The sequence below is a fragment of the Cyclopterus lumpus genome, chromosome 9 (assembly GCF_009769545.1).
Source record: "Cyclopterus lumpus isolate fCycLum1 chromosome 9, fCycLum1.pri, whole genome shotgun sequence".
Lineage (NCBI taxonomy): Eukaryota > Metazoa > Chordata > Actinopteri > Perciformes > Cyclopteridae > Cyclopterus > Cyclopterus lumpus.
The window spans coordinates 9,418,183-9,437,941 of record NC_046974.1 but is presented as its reverse complement, the minus strand read 5'-3'; the positions used below and the strand labels follow the sequence as shown (position 1 = coordinate 9,437,941).

Sequence of the window (19,759 nt, the reverse complement as noted above, 5' to 3'; positions counted from 1 at the left end):
ATATGTTTCTTAGCCACCGTTGTGGCACAATTTATTAGTCTGTTTTGTTAATGTGCAGACCCTTCAATTGTCAGATTTTTGTTCATAATTCTGTACTAGTTTATACAGATTTACAAGTTGGATCCCAGAATGTATCATTATACAACTTTCAACTTTGCATGTCCATAAACTAAAATGTGCATGGTAAAAATAAAGCTTAAAGTACTGGGAAACTCTTTTTCTCTACCCCAGACAACCAACATCATAAACATTCCATAGCGTCTCTAATCCTTTGTCCAAAGGGTGCAATCATTTTAAAAGTCAAGATGTGTTTGCAGTACACACGCCGGAAAATAATACACTGTATACACGTATGTTAATTTCAGCTTTGATTGAATATGTTGTCATTTTAAAATGCAAAGATAGGCTTTTAAAACAATTGAGACTTGCTTGACATTAAGTTGGATTTTTCCCGTAGCAGAGAACCATCTCTACAAGAGCTGATGACGAACTTTTCAACGGCAGTGTATTGGCATAGAATTGAAGAGCGTTTGTATTGCCATCTTTTACAAAGTGTTAGTTTTGATAAATGTTTGAATGGATGACTAATGCTCCTGCCAGTAATGTGTGAATTCCTGTTCAGTCTTCTGTTTGCCACATGTAACGTGCAGCGGGTACCACAGACTGCATTATTGAATTTATTTTGTATAGCCCAAAATTACAAATTGGCCTCAGAGGGCTTTACAATCTGTACACGTACGACATCCCTGTCCCAGGACCTCACATCGGATCAGGAAAATCTCCCCAAAAAAAACCTTTTCACAGGGAAAAAAGGGAAGAAACCTTCAGGAGAGCAACAGAGGAGGATCCCTCTCCCCGGATGGATAGAAGCAATATAAGGAGTTGCAATATTCTAGTCTAGAAGACGTGTGAACCAGCTTTTCTGCATCTTTTTTAGACGAGATTTTACCATCTACAGAAACCACATCACCAGATAATTGATCTCAGGTGTTCAGGGCCGAGTAAAATAACTTCAGTTTTTTCTGAGTTTAACACCAGGAAGTTGCAGGTCATCCATGTTTTTATGTCTTTTAGACATGCTTGAAGTTTAGCGAGCTGGTTGGTCTCCTCTGGTTTGATCGATAGATATAATTGAATATCATCTGCATAACAATGAAAGTTTATGGAGTGTGTCCTGATAATAATGCCAAAAGGAAGCATATATATATGGTAAATAAAATGACCTTGTGGAACTCTGATTAACGTTGGTGGTCATTGAGGCTTCATCGTTTACAAATACAAATTGTAATACCTGAAATGTCAATCGACTGATCCAGTCTCTGTAATAGGATGTCATGGTCAATGGGGTTGAACGCAGCTCTAAGGTCTAACAAAACAAGTACAGAGATGAGTCCTTTGTAATTTTGTGCGTATGCATACATATAACCATTTCTACAATGCGTATCAGTAATCAAATTAAAACTCAGTAATTAAAAGTCACTGCTTAACTGTAAACAAATCCAATAGAGAAAGTGTCACTTTCAAAATATTTTAAAGTCCAAAGAACCAACCAGTTTTACTCTTCATTTCAATGCTGGCACAAGACATGTAATACTGATGTTTATGTGCAAGAACTTTAATGGATTTGATTCAATGCAATAAACAATGCACAGATATGGTGCACTGGAAGAAAACAAGTAAAGCATCCCCCGATCTGGCAGTAAATTCTAAAGTAACATAAAATCCAGACTGGTACGAAGTTAAGCTGTCGTTCACCACATTGCGAGGGAATCAACAAGTAGACCAAATACCAGCATATAGGTAAATAACCACAGAACAAATTATAATGACTGCTGTCCCTTAAATTGTATACGTATGCCTTGTGCATTCAAGTGCCCAACCATCATTGTGTATCCAGTGTTGGGATGTTGCTGCAGAATTTGGGTCACAGTTTCATCCAAATCGTTGTCCTATAATGGAGTCAATAGATCGTGGACTCTGACCATCAAAAATAACAAGACAAAAGTCAAACGAGACAAAAGAAATGTACCCTAACTCACCGTACAAATGGAACACATTGATCACAAGATGTACGTAAACTGCAGTTTAAGGTTGAGATTATTTTAAACCTGTCATCTGGAACAAAATCACCTGGTCTGCTTTAGTTCCTGTATTTAATCTAAAACCAGCTAGGGGTCATCATATCTGAGGTTTAACTTTAACCTGAGGACAGAGTTCACTTTTTTTATTTTATTTATATAAAATATTTCACATGGTGAGTAAGTAAGTGTTGTCACACCAGGAGCGAAGAGGAGGCCTGTATAAGTGTAAACCATACATTTAGTTATATTTACCTGTCTTTGATCATTATCTAGCGTCTTTGTTTTTTCTTTTAAAGAGACACGCAGAGCAGGGCTGGTGACCGGAATAAAAGCCACGGCAATAGAAGTATCGTAGGCAAGAAAGTCTTATTTACAGTCTATGATGCAAACACATACCAAGGTAACATTAGAATAAAATAAATAAACATGGGCCGCATGGAGCATGTTTGCAGAGTTGTTGCTGTTCGCACTCAACTATGTTTCCATCTTTGTTGTTTCTTGAGGGACCGCAGAGTAAAAGTGTTTCCCCTTTCTACCAGTAGATGGCAGTATAGGTGTATTTAAACCATATAGTTAGTTATATTTGCCTGTGTCTTTGATCATTATCTAGGTTATTGACACAAATGTATTTAATGTTGTTTGTTTTCTCTGATATTTGATGTATATGGTTAATTTGCAACATAGTTGCAAGTATTTATTTGTTATACTTTTGTCATTTTAGAACCAAACCTTCCTACATGGAAGAGTGAGCATGTAATGACTTCTCTCACTCCCCCCCATGCTCCAATCACTTCCATTTCCCCTTTGCCGCAACGATGACAACTTCCTCTCCCCACCCCCGCCCGGTCTGCATAGATCCCAACACGAGCCACTTGAGGGCGCTGTGGTCCCTAAATCCACAGGAGTAGCTCCAGCGGAATTGCCCTGATTATTCCTTTCTGTAAAACCCATTCAACACGCAGCACTTCAGTGGGGCCAAACTAGTGAGCTTCTGCGACACAACGTACATCCCACAGGAACATGTAAAGTCTCTTGTTGGTGATAGGTGACTGGCGGGTATGGGGAAAGTCATTTGAGGCTACTTACATGTACATAGATATCTATTGCAATAATCATAGCGAATTTAAGAATAGAAGTCAACTTTCTGTAAAAACAACCATGCCTGTTTTTTTTCCACGCGTGTCCGCTTGGAGATGAAGCGACATTAATAAACTGCCAAGATTCTCGGTGAAGTTTGGAGACCGCTTGCCTCTTGAGGACCAGAGCCAACGCCGGACTACAGACTTCTTAAACTGCGAGAGACATTTTGATTTCCCCATTGATTTAATACACATCGATATTGATAAGAGTCGGTGAGCATTTGTGAGACGAATGTAATTATCTCAATTCGCGAGATCTCCCGGCAGAGTGACGAGACGCGACCATTTACTTCCGAAGAGACTTGCAGGCTTTGCACGGAGGCTCCACCTTTTCAAGCGGTTCAGTGACCTCACCAGTGGGCTGGATTGTGAGGGTGGGATTTCCAGCGCTGTGTATTCCTGCCTCTCTATCTCAGGATCTATGCGGCTTCAACATAGCAGAGACGTACCTTTAAAAGACACAGAGAGGCATATACATTGCACACTGGACCCCCCCCTTTTTTTTTTCTACATACCACTCCAAACGGAATAAATAATTGAGGAATGTGGAAATTACAGAATGCCCAACAGCGCTGGAAAGAGATTTAAACCCACCAAATACATCCCAGTGTCCACTGCTGCCACACTCCTTGTGGGATCGACCACTTTATTTTTCGTTTTCACGTAAGTTTGCATCGCTCCTTGTTCTCTCTCATTCGTCGCATGCCGGGGTTTTCCGCCACTGTTCGTGTGTGTGCGTGTGTGTGTGTGTGTGTGTGTGTGTGTGTGTCCACTAGACTACACAGACAGGAGTGGATCATGTGCAGCTCGAAGTTTGCATGGCTGGATTCAGTCACTTGGCTAGAATAAGTGATTGTTATAGAGACACAACTAGCGGTCCTGAAATGGTGCCTTCACGTGCAGCCTCCGACAGACCGTCCAGCATAGAGGCTAAAACCTGCTCGGCAAACTTCCAATAAGCCGTGCAAGTTTAGCGTCGCTATTCTCGTGCAGGAGACCACAGTTTAGGCCCCAGTTACTCACTTTCCTTTGAAGAAATGCCGCAGGCAGTTGTTGATGCAATTAAAATGGTTGCATTGGCCCAGCAGGCGGTTGTGTGTGTGTGGTTCATGCTCACTCGGTTGGTACAGTGTCACACAACCCATCAAGAGCCGTTCTGGTCATGGGAAGCTTCAGGAGTCCTCCTCTTTGGTTTTGATTGCATCTTCCGCCATGTGTCACCATATGTGTAGCCTCCACAGACATTTAGGTTTTCCTTTTTGGAGGAGAGAGGGATTATGGGCCATCCAGATATACAGGTTCTTACTCAAAAAACAGATATGAATTCACTTTTAGTGAATTTCTCTGTTCTGACAAACAGGTGACAGTTTGTTTGTCCACACCATCTGCAATCAGGATGATAACATAATCAGGCACCTACAGTGTCAGCCAGCATCATCGTCCCAGAACCCTCCATATGATGAAAGAGGAAGTGAGTGTTATGAATTTAATAAAGGGCTTTCACTGCAGGTTGGGCGATAATAGCAGAGCGAGTGATGTGTCCGGTCTCTTTCCTCTAGTGCTGATCCCCAGGTGAATTATCAGTTCCCCAGAGAGGGGTTTAACACTCATGTTGGGAGTCCTCTGATCAAGACTGAGGACTATTGGGAAAGTTCATTCAACCTTTAGCCTCTGCAGTCATGTTGTCTGCCAAAGTATAAAACTGCTGACAACTCTGTTTTAAGTTTAAGGTGTTTTATATTGGTATTACATTTATTCCATTCCATTTTTTTCTTTTCACTTCATATATCTCCAATAATTGCTTCTTTTTTTAAAATCCAAGATTGTGTGTTTTGTATCAGTAAATAATAATATTGCTTTTTGACACGGATCTGTGTTGGATGCAAATGTGTTCTTTACTTGTTTTAATGAGAAAATGCAGGAAGACACAGAAAATGCTTAGGCTGCACCTTAAGTGGTTTTGCATTCTCAGCCTCAGGTCAATGACCGAGACGGAAGGAGACATATGGTGTTTGTGGGTTGCGTCGTTAGGTCGGATTTTAGCTTTAAAAATCCCGGCACTCCTTGGTGTCTAGGGCTTTGCATTAACAAATTAACTGATTTACAAGCCTTGCTGTGGTAAGAATGTGTATTGATTTATTAAGAGATCAGATTCAGATTTTTAAAAAAAAATTTTAATCGTAGCTGTACTTTTGCTTGCGTTGTATACATCACGGTCTATCCCCCCCAGCAGATGGTTCAAGGGTGAGGATTAAGACATTACTCGGTTGCGCCTTCATTTCTCAGTAAAAGGTCCAGAGGATTGAGTCGCACATAATGGAACCCCCTGGGGAGCAGTGCACATCCAAACTAGGCCATGTCTCCTCATTCTCAAATGCACAGCGAGTCCATCATGTTGAACCCAGTCTAGCCGTGTCGTTGACTGGAGAGCTAAGCTACACGTTTCCACCACAAACCATAGAAGAGTGGTGTGGTATCTACATTTTAATAACCAGAATAACATATAACACGTGCGGAAGTGGGATATTTTTTTAAATGTTGCCTACTTTGTTTGGCAACCACAAGCTTAGACATGCAGGGGTTAAATAACTATACTCAGTCCATCATAAACATTCATACAGCAGAGAGCCAGGGACACACATCTTTTTTTTATTTTTAGGCCGCATATGTTGAAGGCCCAACTGTTGTTGCCAGCAGGCCACTTGGTGTCATTTGGGCAACGGAAGATGAGACTTGGGTACAGAACCGACTCACACAAACCAGCACCAGTCCATACTGTGTTACTGTGTTGGGCTTATGATGCCTGACAGTTTGTGTTTCTCACAGAGATTGAATTACAACAAATTGGTACAGAATTATTTATATCTCCACAGCATGACCACGACTCATCACACATAATACTGATGATACATTAAGCTTTTAGTCATGGTTTAGCCATCATAATATTATCTATAACTAGATTATATTATACAGTAGCTTAGACCCCTCCCCATGTCTAAATGTGTGCCTGCGTGTATGTATGGCTGCACTGAAAAAGCTTTCTTTTACCTTAAGTAATCCCTCACTGCTCTTGACCATATGCCAAAAGAAAAACCTGTCCAGGACACTGAACTGCAAGGCAGGCCATTATCATGTGTTGCCAAGATAATAGTCCAAACTTAAGAGTATGCTTGGAAAATGTGTGTGAACTATCAATTGATCATCTGGAAGAGACCTTGGTTCAGAAGTTTCTTTTCTCCGTGAAGGTGAATTATGAGCGAGGTAGTCCGTGGTGGAGCTGTCATCACCAGGCTGAGAGCAGGGCTGCACATGAGAATAAGCCTGTCAGGAATCTAATCTTCAGCTTCCACATCTGTTTCCTCCTTTTCACTATACGTATATCGCTTGAGTCGTCCTTCATTCAGAACCTACCCAATGCATTGTTTTGCATTTGTGCTCCACTCCGAGGTTCCTAAAGAGATTTCTAAAGGTATTTCCTATTTTAGTTGAGAGAGTGCAGAGTTGTCAAAACATCGGAAAGAGGGGGGATGATACGCTGCTAAAACAAGTGCTCATATATTTAACCCTTTAGGTTATGGTACATACATGTTTAAATATAGAGTTGTTTACAGGGTTAATTATACAGAAGCCCAGTATATAGTTACCTATTTACACAGTACAGGAACTTTCCACCACATCCACATACTTAGTGGTATGGCCAATTGAAGATAGCGTTAGCTTAATGACTCTTAAAATTAAATATTGTTAATAAAAGCTGAAGGAAGGCTTACTTATGAAGATTTTTCTACATTAAATACTATACTATGCTATTTATTTATGTTACAGGGAGCTTGATATTTGAAGTTGGGGTCATCCCTATATTCCTAGGGTCCTCATTGTAAGAGATTGGTAAGGGCTATCTTCACAGTTCAAATTTCAAAAGGACAAAGGGAGATAGACGTGTCAAATGTAGTTTGAATGTTAAAAATCAATTACGTCGTGGTGGAGATATCAATGTCTAAAGTCAAGAAAACTGTCTTGCTGGCCAACATGAGGGCATAGGTCATAACATCAGCAGGTACCTGTATGTGGATGATTTCAACATAACTGACCCAGGGAAACATCCCCCATTTGGTCATGGGGGCCAAAAAGGCATTGCTGAGAACATAAAACCCTGAGAGGATTTTAGGTTTGGAAACACAGGACCTCTCTTTCAGTTGGCAGTTGACATACATTAGTTTGAAGATGCACTAATTAGCTGGCAAATTGTTCAGTTCATGCAAAAATCTCATGTTGAAACACTCAAGATAAAGAATAGTGTAAATGAAATGGAGTGGACACTTTTACATTCAACAGATGGCCAGAGGTGTTGATGATGTCAAACTCTCAGTGTTCACCGGCCCCTTCTCACTTTGCAATGTATCATTGTGCTGTTCCATGCGTCTTATTAATTGAAAGTCTAAAAGCATAATTGAATGCCGGTTCATTGATTTTAATCCCCACCCCGCGCGTGATTATGTATCCGGGGCTGCTGTCGTCTTTTTGTCGAGTGGTTCAGTAAACAATCTTGTAACCATTAATGCTTCACTGCTTGGTATTCGTGTCCTTGAGAGCCGCTTGCCTCCCTTTCGTGTGGCGTTAGTGGCTTCGACTGTAGTTAAAGAAATTGTTGGTTCTACCCGTGCTGTTTATGAGCCCCACTGTATTGGCTGCTTGTGTTAAATATTTCTCAACTGACATTGGGGCTGATTTGGGTTGAGTTTGTTTATTCAAATGTGAGATGAGGATATATTGCCAGGTTTGAGATGTTGCAAGGACGGAGCATTTCTCAGGTCGAGGAAATGACCAACTGACATGATATGAATATGCCCTTGTAGCTGTTTCTGTGTCTCTGCTCATGAACATGCATCTATTAAAGCAAGAAACAAGAGAATCTCGCCCTCCCTGATATGATACTCATGTGTAGTATGATGAGAAATGTTAACTTCAACTTTAACCTCCCAAGTGAGCTTTTCTAAAATACATATTCCATGAGCCGCATGAGAGCAGGACATTTGAGCTCTTAAGGCAAGCTCATCAGTATTCCTCTTTAACTCCCACTCATCTTGCCATCAAACACATTTGCTTAAATATTACGATTCTGTCCTCACACACTGTCACAGCATTAGGTTTCAGCTCCTCGGCTGAGGTGGATAAGGAACCATCCTGTCCTCATGTCACACAGAGGATACAATTTATTATCTTGACAGGGCCAAAAGTAGCCCATAGGCACCCAAGCTCACCAGGAAAAAATATTCCCTCAACCTATTCATACAATCCATGTGGAGCCGACTGCTGGTTTGTTGAGATAACGGGATAAAATCAGTACTAGGTTGGTGCGGTGCGGCTAACTTTTTCAGATTAGATCAAGATGTAATTTCCTCTGTATGTACTCATTCATCGGCACCTTGAGTGAGGGTCTAGAGATTAACAATTGCAGTGCAGGGTTATGTCAATTCTGCTCTAAGGAGGTACTTAAGGTGACAGCCAAGTGGTCTTATTTCTCTTTGAGCTAATGTAGGAGATAAGGCAACATTTACAGATTTACCTTTTTTTACCTTATTGCTTTTGAAAGCATATTTTCGCCTGTGTTGGTGAACCTGTAAGATCAACACAGATTGTTCACCAATCCTCTGCTCCTGCAGTCTCACAGCCTTAAAGGATAACTCCGGTTTATTTCCTTTTAAATGTGGAAATTAAGCAGAGGTGTGGGGCAATACAGGCTCTTATTTACAAGAGTAATTTTAAATGGTTGTTTCTGAATAAAAGTAAACACAGAAAGAAGCTTCCTGGAACGTCCATTATGAATAACTGCATAGGGATCTACATCGAGATCAATTTGCACATTGTTTTTTTTTACATGTATGAGGCTGTGAGTAGCTTTCCATTTAGCGTGTGTTTGTACTGGAGACAAAGTGGATAATTAGTCCTAAAAAGCCACAAAAGCCACATTTATAGAAAATACGCCAGGTGGAAATAAACAGCTAATTTCCTTTTTACAGCAGCTACATGTTGTGGCAGTCAGAAAACTCTGTTCCACCACGGTTACATCTAAGTGAACGTCCCAACCGCCAATGTCCTGATTTCATCAATACAGAAGCAAAACTCAGTTGAAGCGCTGCTGCTTCGATACCATCATGTAACATCAATCTGAGTTACTTTCTAAATCCATCAGCACTGTTTTGATTTGTTTGTAATGCAGAACATTACTCCTCAGATACTGTACTATAATGATACACTCATCAGACACTGTACTATAATCATATACTCCTCTGACACTACTATAATGATACACTCCTCTGACATCTGATGATATTTAATGTAGAGACCGATTGAATTCCAGGAATAAGAGTTCAGTGTTTCAATTCATCTGATCTTGATTAATCAGTCAATGCACTGTATATGTTTGAGCTCAAGGCATTATTGTACATAATCATAGCCTTACTGAGCCACTATACATAGACTCATCTGGTTTTTAGTCTTTAGTGGTGGGTCATTATGAGCAGATTTCACATTCAAAAATAAGTCATGTAGCTTGCTGCTGTGGTAGAGTTAAACAAAAAGGGAGTGAGTTTGAGATGGTTGTAACACATGCAATGAGTTTGATCGATTGGGTAATTTGTGTTTACATGAGGAAAATATAAATAGAGATAATGTTGGAAGGATTCTGTTGGGTGTTTTTAATATGTCATATATCAAAAATCAAAGTCTCATTTCAAACAGTGAAGACAGCAGGAGAACTCATTGTGTTACTCTAGCGGGAGCTTGATATGAATCTGAACTCCACCGCTCATAATATTTGTAGCTGCTGACTATTTGACAGTGATGTGATCAAATGTGACTTTTAGACAAATGTCTTGATCTACTGTATCAATGGTCTCACAGAGTGGGTTTCTGAAGGATTTTCTGAATGGGACTCTAACTTGGAGCTAAACATTTACCAAATAGCTAATGCATGAAACGCACACACACAGAGACACACACACACACACACTCAAACCAGTCCTGTCCGCCCGGTCAGTGAGCTGTCATATATCTATGTGTCAAGCCATGGTATGTCCAGCTGTTGTGTCTCCTCAGAGTAAATATCTAAAGTAGTGCTTCACACTGGGACCAGGAGTCCAACAAAGGCCCTTGTAAAGATTTCTAAGGCGGCAGCAGAAAAATAACATTAATATTATTTGTTATTTCGACAAAGGCAAACTTACTCTAAAGAGACAGGTAATCTTGAACTGCCACCTGGTCTTCCCTCCATCGTGGTTCAAGTGGGCCCGAGCAGCCGACTGCTAGAAGAGCTTTCATACAGTCGGGGCAGACTGCCGCCATCGGTATTGATGAGTGAAAGAGGCCCAGAGAAGAAAAGGCCAGATCTTCTAATCTCATTCCAATCCCAGCCCTCCTGTCACTGCTTGACAACTAGGTTAAGATAATGCTGACAGATCCTCTTCCCTGGGGCTCAATGTATCCTAGAGCAGGGCAACTGCCAACGCTACGTGCCACACAAACCAGTGACAACTTTAAATGACCTCAAGCTTCAGGCCAAGTCAAGTTTCCCTTGATTTGGTTCTTCTGTAATTATCAACAAAATCAACATTGCTGTCACCTACTCTACAAGATAAACACAGTTATTATGTTGTTATGTATTTTAATGATCATGTCTGTACAATAAAGTAGTTTCCTTTGTTGTTGTACATTTTAAGAAAAAAGATTGAGACTAAACAAATGCAAAGTACTGTTACAGTTCTGTTACTGAAACAAATGCATTGCATAATTATTCACACTATATACAATGTGTTCACTGTTTTGTGAAAGGATTTAAAACGAGTGCTAATTTCAAAGAAAACCATCTGCATAAGACCATATGTCTTTAACAGGGTGAGATCATTGTTTGCAGATTTGCATAATTTATCATAAATGAATAAAAGCAGATACATCCTAATCTTCTACAGCAGGTGATACAATTATTAAAATGATAGTGTGTCCTTTGCATGGTTTTCAAGCAAATGTTGAGTAATAAATAGATATCAGTGCTTTCTAAAATTAGCCTGTCCTCTTTCCACCAAGCTCACAACTGGTTTTCTTCTCTTTTGTAGTATAAGTGAATCTGACAAATTGAATATGACTTTTAAAAAGGAGAGGAACAGTCTTACATATGTCTGAAATCAAAAGAGTTGGATGAATATTTAGATTTTATTTGTTTTGTCCCACTGCAGTTTGAGTTCCTCGATGTCTATTTAAAGTCCTTTTGGTTTCTCTGAAGCAGTGACTTTATGGAGCCCTGATGCTTGCCAAAAAAAGTAAATGGTGCCTTGTGATGCCATAGTTGAGCTAAATGGATCCATGTGCACCAAAAGTGCGGGAAAGTGCAGCGAGGTGCTCTCAGAGTTCGCTGTACTCCACCAGCCGAGTAAACCGAGGACGCCTGGAAAAACTCCTCTTGGGGAACATGTGGGATTAATTTAGACCTCCAGCCTCTCCCTCCAACGGTGTCTCCACCCTGTTCCCCTCAGGTTGTTTTGCCAGAGGGAGACCGTGACTGGTAACAAGTAGAAACAGAGGTCTATGTCTTAACACCCTCAGCCAGAGTGGCTTTCTGAGAGAGCAGGTAGTATGTTGCAAGTCAAGCCTCCCAGTGTTTACAAGAGTGAAGCGGTGTCCATCTCAGACAGGCAGACTGTGATTTATAAGGCAGGTATTCTGCATCTCTGCCACTATTGAAGTGTGTAGCTTTAGAAGTCGGTGGAGATGAGGGGGCACAGCAGACAAAGCCCCTCTCCATTCATCTGTGTAGTAGAGTTCAACCATTGAGCTATAGACCTGTGTGTGTGTATGTGTATATATATTTATATATATATATATATATATATATATATATTCTGATATATAAATCTGATATTGTTCTTATATAGCCGTGTGATGGGTTTGCGTGATGTGACATTCTATAAATATAAGTGGTCGCTCTCGTCTTTGAAGCCATGGATCCAGGGGGCTCCGGCCAGACTCGCCTCTGTGTGACTTTCTCTTTGTAGTTCACTGTAAAGGCGACCTTATCCTGTCACATCTGTCACATGCTATTATTTCACACCACTCTGGACAGTTTATGAATAGACATCAGATAAATATTGATATTTATTGGAGCATAAACTGCCAAATGTCATGTACTTATAGATATATCCTTTCTTGTTCATATATACATAGAAGATAGGCCATAGCACACAGAATATAGTTTGGTATATTTTTGTGACAACCAAGGAATTGTGTGTTTTATTTTTTATAGCTTTAAACGGCAGACAAAAATATATTCAGTGGTTCATCGTGTAAATTGCCCATAGGTGTGAATGTGAGAGTGAATGGTTGTATGTCCCTACATGTGCCCTCGATGGACTGGCGGCCTGTACAGGGTGTCCCCTGCCTTCGCCCTATGTCAGCTGGGATAGGCTCCAGCGCCCCCGCGACCCTAATGAGGATAAGCGGTATTGAAAATGGATGGATGGTTCATCGTGTTTTGCATTAGCTGCTACCTTCCATCCAAGCTGTTTTAGCTTTCACCCACTCTCCATCATCCACTCTCATATCTGAAAGTGCAATGGACTCCTCTGGCAACAACCCTCATAAAGCAAATACGGCCACGTCATCTATTTTTTTGTGCTGGACTAAACAGGTTTGTTTGTCTATTAAAACCCTGCCAACATGCTAAGCTACAGCCAGAATACAAAGACAGAAGGTAAACCCCAGTGAATCAGTTTGGTGGAGCGCATCCATACTCCAACCAGTTACTGGGTTATCCTTTTGCCAAATGTCTATTTAAAAAATAATGGCATCATGCTTGACAGTGAGGATATTTTAGAATGAGGTTAAATTCACAATGCACAAATGTATTCAGCCCTCAGGCCATCACCATTCTCTGTGGATTCCAGGTCCATTTCCACCTAATAGAGCGTGTCTGACTGTCCTATGGAGATAAATATCTGTCACAATTTGAATAATGAAGCTAGTTTTGAAAGGTCAGAATGTGGACTCAATTGGAGGTTCCACGTCATCCAGTTTCAATACTTTAAGTGACTTACATTTTTTGTTCCATGGATTGTTTTATTCAGCTATCGTCGCAAACCAGTAAAAGACCCACTCGTACAGATGAGCTATTCTTATTACCCAATTTGGCAGATATTCTTTAAAAAAATGTGTAGTGAATTTACACCCTTGATGATAGGGAAGGAAGTTGTTGACCACATCTGACAGAGGCAGTGCTCTCAACCCTTTGCTGGAGAGCATCCCAGCCAGCTCTAAGCTGTGGATTTCCTCTGCTATACTTGGCCCAGCTGTGTACACAATTCTGCAGAAAGGTCTGCGATTGTTGTGTGAATGTTATCCATGTAAAGCAAATCATAGTTGATCTATATTTGACTGCAAAACAAAGAGAGGAGGCTTCACTTCTCACTCATACTCCTTTTGGAGAGAGTGAAATGCAAACAGAAACTACAGTAAGCTGTCCACTGGCTTTATTATTGTTATGTACATGGCACTTTTAACTTTTAATGTCATTTAATTGAGTGGTCTGGTTGTTTTTATCAGGCACTGGGCTATGTGGTTCTGCATACCTCAATATGTCTGCCGTATCTCTTCCAGGGAGAGGATGTGTTCTGCTTGTTTGGCCTCTTGTCTTAGGGTAATAGTCCTTGGGGGAATCCGCATTACTTTGAAGGCCAAGGAGCACATCATTTACTAACAAGGTTATATAGAGGTTTTCTAGGGTTACAGGTTAAGTAATAAAATGTCCTCATGTGGGGTTGTGGCCTAAACATCAATGTTTAGGCCTAAACATCAATGTTTAGGCCACAACCCCGAGCCGTTAAAACTAAACGAATCAGCCAAGCAGCCAAACAGCGGCTTTCCTTACCATACGTAGAATACTAGCACTAACTAGCTCTACACAGCAATACAATAACAATGCTGATGCTGGAGACTGTCAACTAACTCATGGAGCCTACGTTAGCTTGATTAGCTAGCTAGCTAGCTAGAGCTTAAAATTGTCTACAACTGAGAAGCTTGCTCTTGTCTATGAAATCAAGAACCCATTATTTAAGTGGTTTGCCACCATTTAATTATCCAAACCGCTTATCTTATATGGGGATGCTGGAGCCAATCCCAGCTGACATTGGGCCAAGGCAGGGTTCACCCTGGACAGGTCGCCAGTTTATTGCAGACAGACAACCATTCACACCTGCGGGCTATTGTAGGGTCTCCAATTAACCTAAGCATGCATGTCTTTGATCTGTGGGAGGAAGCAGAAGAACCCGGATGAATCCCACGCTGCCACGGGAAGAACATGTAAACTGCATACGTGCAGAGATTGGAAAGCTTGACACACGTGGCAACTGTAAATAAGATGGGCGGTTCTTGGTGAATAGCCTAAGCGCTGGTCTGGACGTTAGGTAGTGTGCCATGTCATTGTGCAGCCTCAAGTGCTTTAAGTCCGCTAACTAACTTAAAGTCCCAGGTAAGGAGCTTCATCCAAGCTTATCTCTTCCAGGCTGAGGAGGGTGTTTTCTGTTTGTTTTGCCCCTTGTCTCGGGGGAATTGATTGAATTGAGCCATCTTGAGAGATGAGCTAGAACCTAGAGCCTGACCTTTTTTAGTAAAACAGCTAATACAACCTCATAACTCACACAATGGCTATACTGCACAGGCAACATTGTACTCTGGCTGCCAAGGGAAAAATATCAACAGACCTGAAGCCAAATAAGTGATGAACTTCAACAGAGCCCTTAGGTGTCAGGGCACAGACCGCCATGGATTCAGTGCCACATCATAGTGCCACTCTAAATTTGGATTTTAGTTGGAGCCTTAATCCGACTGGCACATTGCGTTGATTTAATGTAGTGACCTGGCTGCACCCAGTTAGTTCAGCAGGCTCAAACCATTTGATCAGATCTGACATCAGCAGCAGACTTTGTTGTTCTCAAAGTCTGCTGCACAGCACCCCGCCCCCATCCCTACTGCCGTCATGCGCATTCTCAGCAGTGTGAATAATTGCTAACGTCCTGATTAAACTTCTGGGGAACTATTAGCCACCCTGCCAAATCCAGCTGATCCCTCAATTGTTTAAACGGTATCATCCGGGTCACCCTGCTTACAAAGGCGGAGTGCCGATCCCCAAATCTACACTGACACATTTATGTTACCTAAAGTAACATAAAGTAGTGACTCCAAATAATAGATGTGACTGGAACACCTTCATCTCTAGTTGTGGTACGTTCCTTTCCCGCTGCGTGTTACATGGTGTTCAATGTCTTTCAATGTGCAGTTTACCAGATACTCCAAGTGGACCGTATTTACTTAGCTCAGTATCTCAAGACCCTCCTATCTCCAACAGAAACTCTTCTTCAGTTCCACTTCACCCACATATTTTTAATAATGCAGCAGTAATAATGTACATCTTTGCATTATTCCTGTGAGCATGCTGGCTTTTAGCATCTCTGAATATTTTGCAGTGTGAGTATCAGATGGTTTGTTTTATTGATCTTGATACAAGGCTCTGTTCTCTCTGCCCTCCTTAATTCATTCTACATTCTGATCCCGAACATCTTCCTCTGCAATGTGTTTTGTGAAGATGTTGGCCCAGCAACAGTATATTCACCTCTCTGGGAGTTTTAATCTGCCAGACAGGTTGGCTTCCCAGTGATAAGTGTTGTACAAACACCTGTAAGGATGATTCATGTCCCAAAGCACTATGCCATGATCGGGTCTCTGCTTCCAGTTTGTGACAAGGGAAAATGTCTGCGTAGATATGTTTTTTTTTATCTTCTCTCTGGGGCAGGTTAAAGCCCCCTTAATGTGCCTGTGGGTTTTGCCCTGCTTGCGCGATATGTCTTGCTCATTGTTAATGAAATCATTCATGGTCGGGGCACTTCTCTGCGACAAGCACCAGCATTCCTGAGCATATTTCTGCCGCCACTAATGCGCAGGGCAAATTCAGAAGTTCCCCTTGAGAATGTGTGCAGAATGCTATTAGGGAGTTTTAGGTCTTCCTTGGCAACTCTGTCACATTTTGCTTTACAAGCTTTCTTTCCTGATTTCAGATTTATTTCTTCAAACTCTCAAAACTATTTTTCCATCATCACAGTACTATTTTGAAACACTTTTTGTTTTAAAATGTATGAACTTACAGTATCCCTGAGGATACTTTAAAAGTAAATGCATTTCTTCATCATGATGAAGCTCAAAGTAATATCCATGCATTAAATAAGATGGATTAACTACATAAGAGTGCAGCTCACAGTTGGCATTGCCACAGGAAGTAAACCGTGCAATTTGGTCTCTGGCCTTGGTGACTGACAGATGTAATTATTGTTTGGGGAGGCTTAACGAAGCCAAGAGCAGGAACTGCTTGAGAGATGACCATCCAGGGAGCCACAACTCCCATGAACAACCGTGTGATTGATTTGATGGAAAGCCAAATGAATGGTTTCCAAAAGATGGAGGAGGTGGTGGAGGAATCACAAAGAAAGTGCTGAGCAGTCAGAAACTACACCTGGCTCCAGGAAGCACTGACGATGTATAACATTGTTCAGGATAGTGTAAAAAGGCAGCAGTACAGCTGTCCCAACCTCTGAGCTAAGATCTTAAGGAGCCCATACGCAATTGTAGCTCACATGTCAAGTTTCAGTCGGAACCCTTGAAGACATCAGCTCAGCTGTGGCGGTGATGGGCAATGAGTTAGTGTTGTTGTGTCTGGATAGGCTGAGAAAAGGTCGATCCCTCAGCAAGGGGTGACAGGGAATGTGAGGACAGCTGCCCATGGAGCCTGCTTTAATGCCACATGGGTTGAGGTGTGGTGGCAGTTGGAGAGGAGAGCGCTTGTACAGATATGCAGAGCTGAGGCTAAAGAGACGAAAACTGAAAAGACCAACATGCCTCCAGGCATCAGCCTCCTACTTCTACTGTAGATTCCCACAAAATTATATTTTTAGACCATTACTAATATCAATCCAAGCACAATGTCACAAGCCTGTCATGATGTTAAGGGAGGTTGACTTCTGTAAAGTCTTCGTAATGCCTAATTTGTTATGGTAACAACTTTTTCACATGAGTGAAAATACAGTAGTGTACTGTGACATATCTTTGTAAATGTACAAAAATGGGCAACTGTGTATGTACAGTTGATGCATTCAGCTAAATTGTTTAAGTTATGTGTAAATGTTACAATTGTCACTATCCAATTTTTAACCGGGTGCTGATATCAGACATTAGAGTAACATTAGCTCATCTTGCAGCCCACTGTGTGAATCAGGCCAATGGAGGCCAAATGGCAGCAGAGAAGCAGGTCGAGGCTGCTAATAGACTCTCTGGGTCAAGTCCTCCCATCAGCCTTTTAGCTTGGCATAACCTTGCACCTTGTATACAGTACATCTACATTGGCGGAAAAAAAAACACGCCTGTGTAAAAGACTATTAAAAGCATAATCAGACTTTTTTTTGTTCACCAAAGCCTGCAAACTTTCCAGTCTTTTTATTTTTAAATACCTATGATTAGCGAGGACATTGAGCATGGCTGCAGGAACATGACTATATACTGAGACCCCCTGCACCTCGATACGTTTCATTAGTGTGATCACTGTATAGTCACTTCTCTGTGGCTCGTGGGCTCAAAATGTAATGTGACTTAGCATGTGGGTTAGCAGGAGCAGCCACACATGGGATCCTGTCTTCCTCTGAACGTTGTGTTTTGAAGCAGAGTGTTTGCAGACATGTGGCTCTCCCCTGAGGCGGCGTCGACGGGGAGTGAGGATGCTGGTACAACACCTTTGTCGAGCCCTGTCGAGGTGATGCCTTGTGGCGCGCTTAATGAAGCACAGGCAGAATGAGCAGGGCTATTGATCTTCCCTCTAATGAGTTATGCATAAAGCAGGAGCTAATTACATTCAGATATAATCTCTATACAATGAAGACAGTTCATAAAAGCAGAGGGGTATGACTGAGTCTTTGCTGCTCTGGGTTCTGGTCAGCAGCGTTCACACTTATTGTGAAACTGATGACTGCCATTAATTAATATCTTCTGATTTCAAGTGAAAGATCTTGTGAGGTCATCAGTGAAACAGCTGAAAAGAGGAGAACGAGAAAATATTAAAGGTGTAATATGTTAGTTTCCTAAAAAACAGTGTATAGACTGATTACAAATAAATCCCTCTCAAACATCACTTATAACCCATCACAAGTGTGTGTGGTGGTCAGCAGAGAATTTTATCTTTCCTTCCTATTTTGATGAATTCGGGACGTTTCCGGGCTTCAGCAAAGAGCATTTGGACCTGACGTGGGGTGTAACACTGAGCCAATAAACAGGGCGTGCCGCCCGTTCTCATTTATTTAATTGAAAGGTTTCGCTCCCGGTGAAAAGCCCACCAAGAATTATCAACCAAGTCTGCAGTTCCCCTCAGTGCTGAGCTAAAAGGAGAGTAAATATCACTTTGGATGCAAAGAGGTGCAGTAAGCAGTCATCTGTCACTTTCCTCACAGTGCAGAGGAACCACTTATAAGGCTTGCTGACAGTTTCTGGTTTCATTTGGGTGCTCATCATCTTTTAATCACTGTTCAAGAGGATGACGTGTCCTCAGCTGCTACACATACCTCCAATAGAAGAGCAAAAGTAAAGTTTTAGTATAGAACTTCAACGAAGATTTTAATTATTTGTCAGCGCATTTGCAAACCAGTGTAGAGCTCTAACCATACAACTAAGCATCATTTCTTCTCACACTCTCACAGACCCTTAATGCATGATACGAGTGCTTACTGCTCTATCGTGTGTGTGTGTGTGTGTGTGTGTGTGTGTGTGTGTGTGTGTGTGTGTGTGTGTGTGTGTGTGTGTGTGTGTGTGTGTGTGTGTGTGTGTGTGTGTGTGTGTGTGTGTGTGTGTGTGTGTGTGTGTGTGTGTGTGTGTGTGTGTGTGTGTGTGTGTGTGTGTGTGTGTGTGTGTGTGTGTGTGTGTGTGTGTGTGTGTGTGTGTGTGTGTGTGTCAGAGAGCCAGCGAGCCAGCGTCAATGGCTGCCATTCAAGCACTTCACTGTGCTCATTTACAATCTTCTCTCCACATTGCCAGGCTAAGTGGTGACTGAATGAGACCTATTTTCACCCCCCGCACCCTCCCCCCCAGTAACTCAAGCAAAGCCTCTCTCATTGAAATGGCTAACAGGGCTAAAAGGCAGTTAGTTGTCAATCAGCAACGAAGGATGCACAGTTGTACTTTTTCCATCTCTTCTACACAGACAAGTGGATCAAAATGTTTTTTTTCTTCTTAATTTAAAACAACAGTGTGGCTTTTCTGGAACCTGCAGTTTACTGTGAATGTTGCTACTGGGAGCATTGAGTAGTTTGACTTGGCTGTGAGACCCAGGAATCTCGGTAGCTTTTTGGGCTCAATGAGCTGGTTCCCAGCCAGCCCATATCTTCAAACCAAATCCAGAGGACATTTTTATCACCCTTCCATGTGCTCAAACCCAAGAGCCTGACACGGCTTGGCCAGTTTACT

At 41.6% G+C, this 19,759-nt stretch overlaps 1 protein-coding gene across 1 annotated transcript in view; it reads left to right on the top strand.

The window, feature by feature from the left end:
• The first annotated feature begins 3,600 nt into the window (after window positions 1-3,600).
• zdhhc8b (zinc finger DHHC-type palmitoyltransferase 8b) overlaps window positions 3,601-19,759 on the top strand; it is a 53,450-nt gene continuing 37,291 nt past the window's right edge. Inside the window, 1 exon segment of the mRNA XM_034541067.1 lies at window positions 3,601-3,883. Coding sequence (XP_034396958.1) covers window positions 3,780-3,883 — 104 coding nt within the window. The 5' untranslated portion in view covers window positions 3,601-3,779.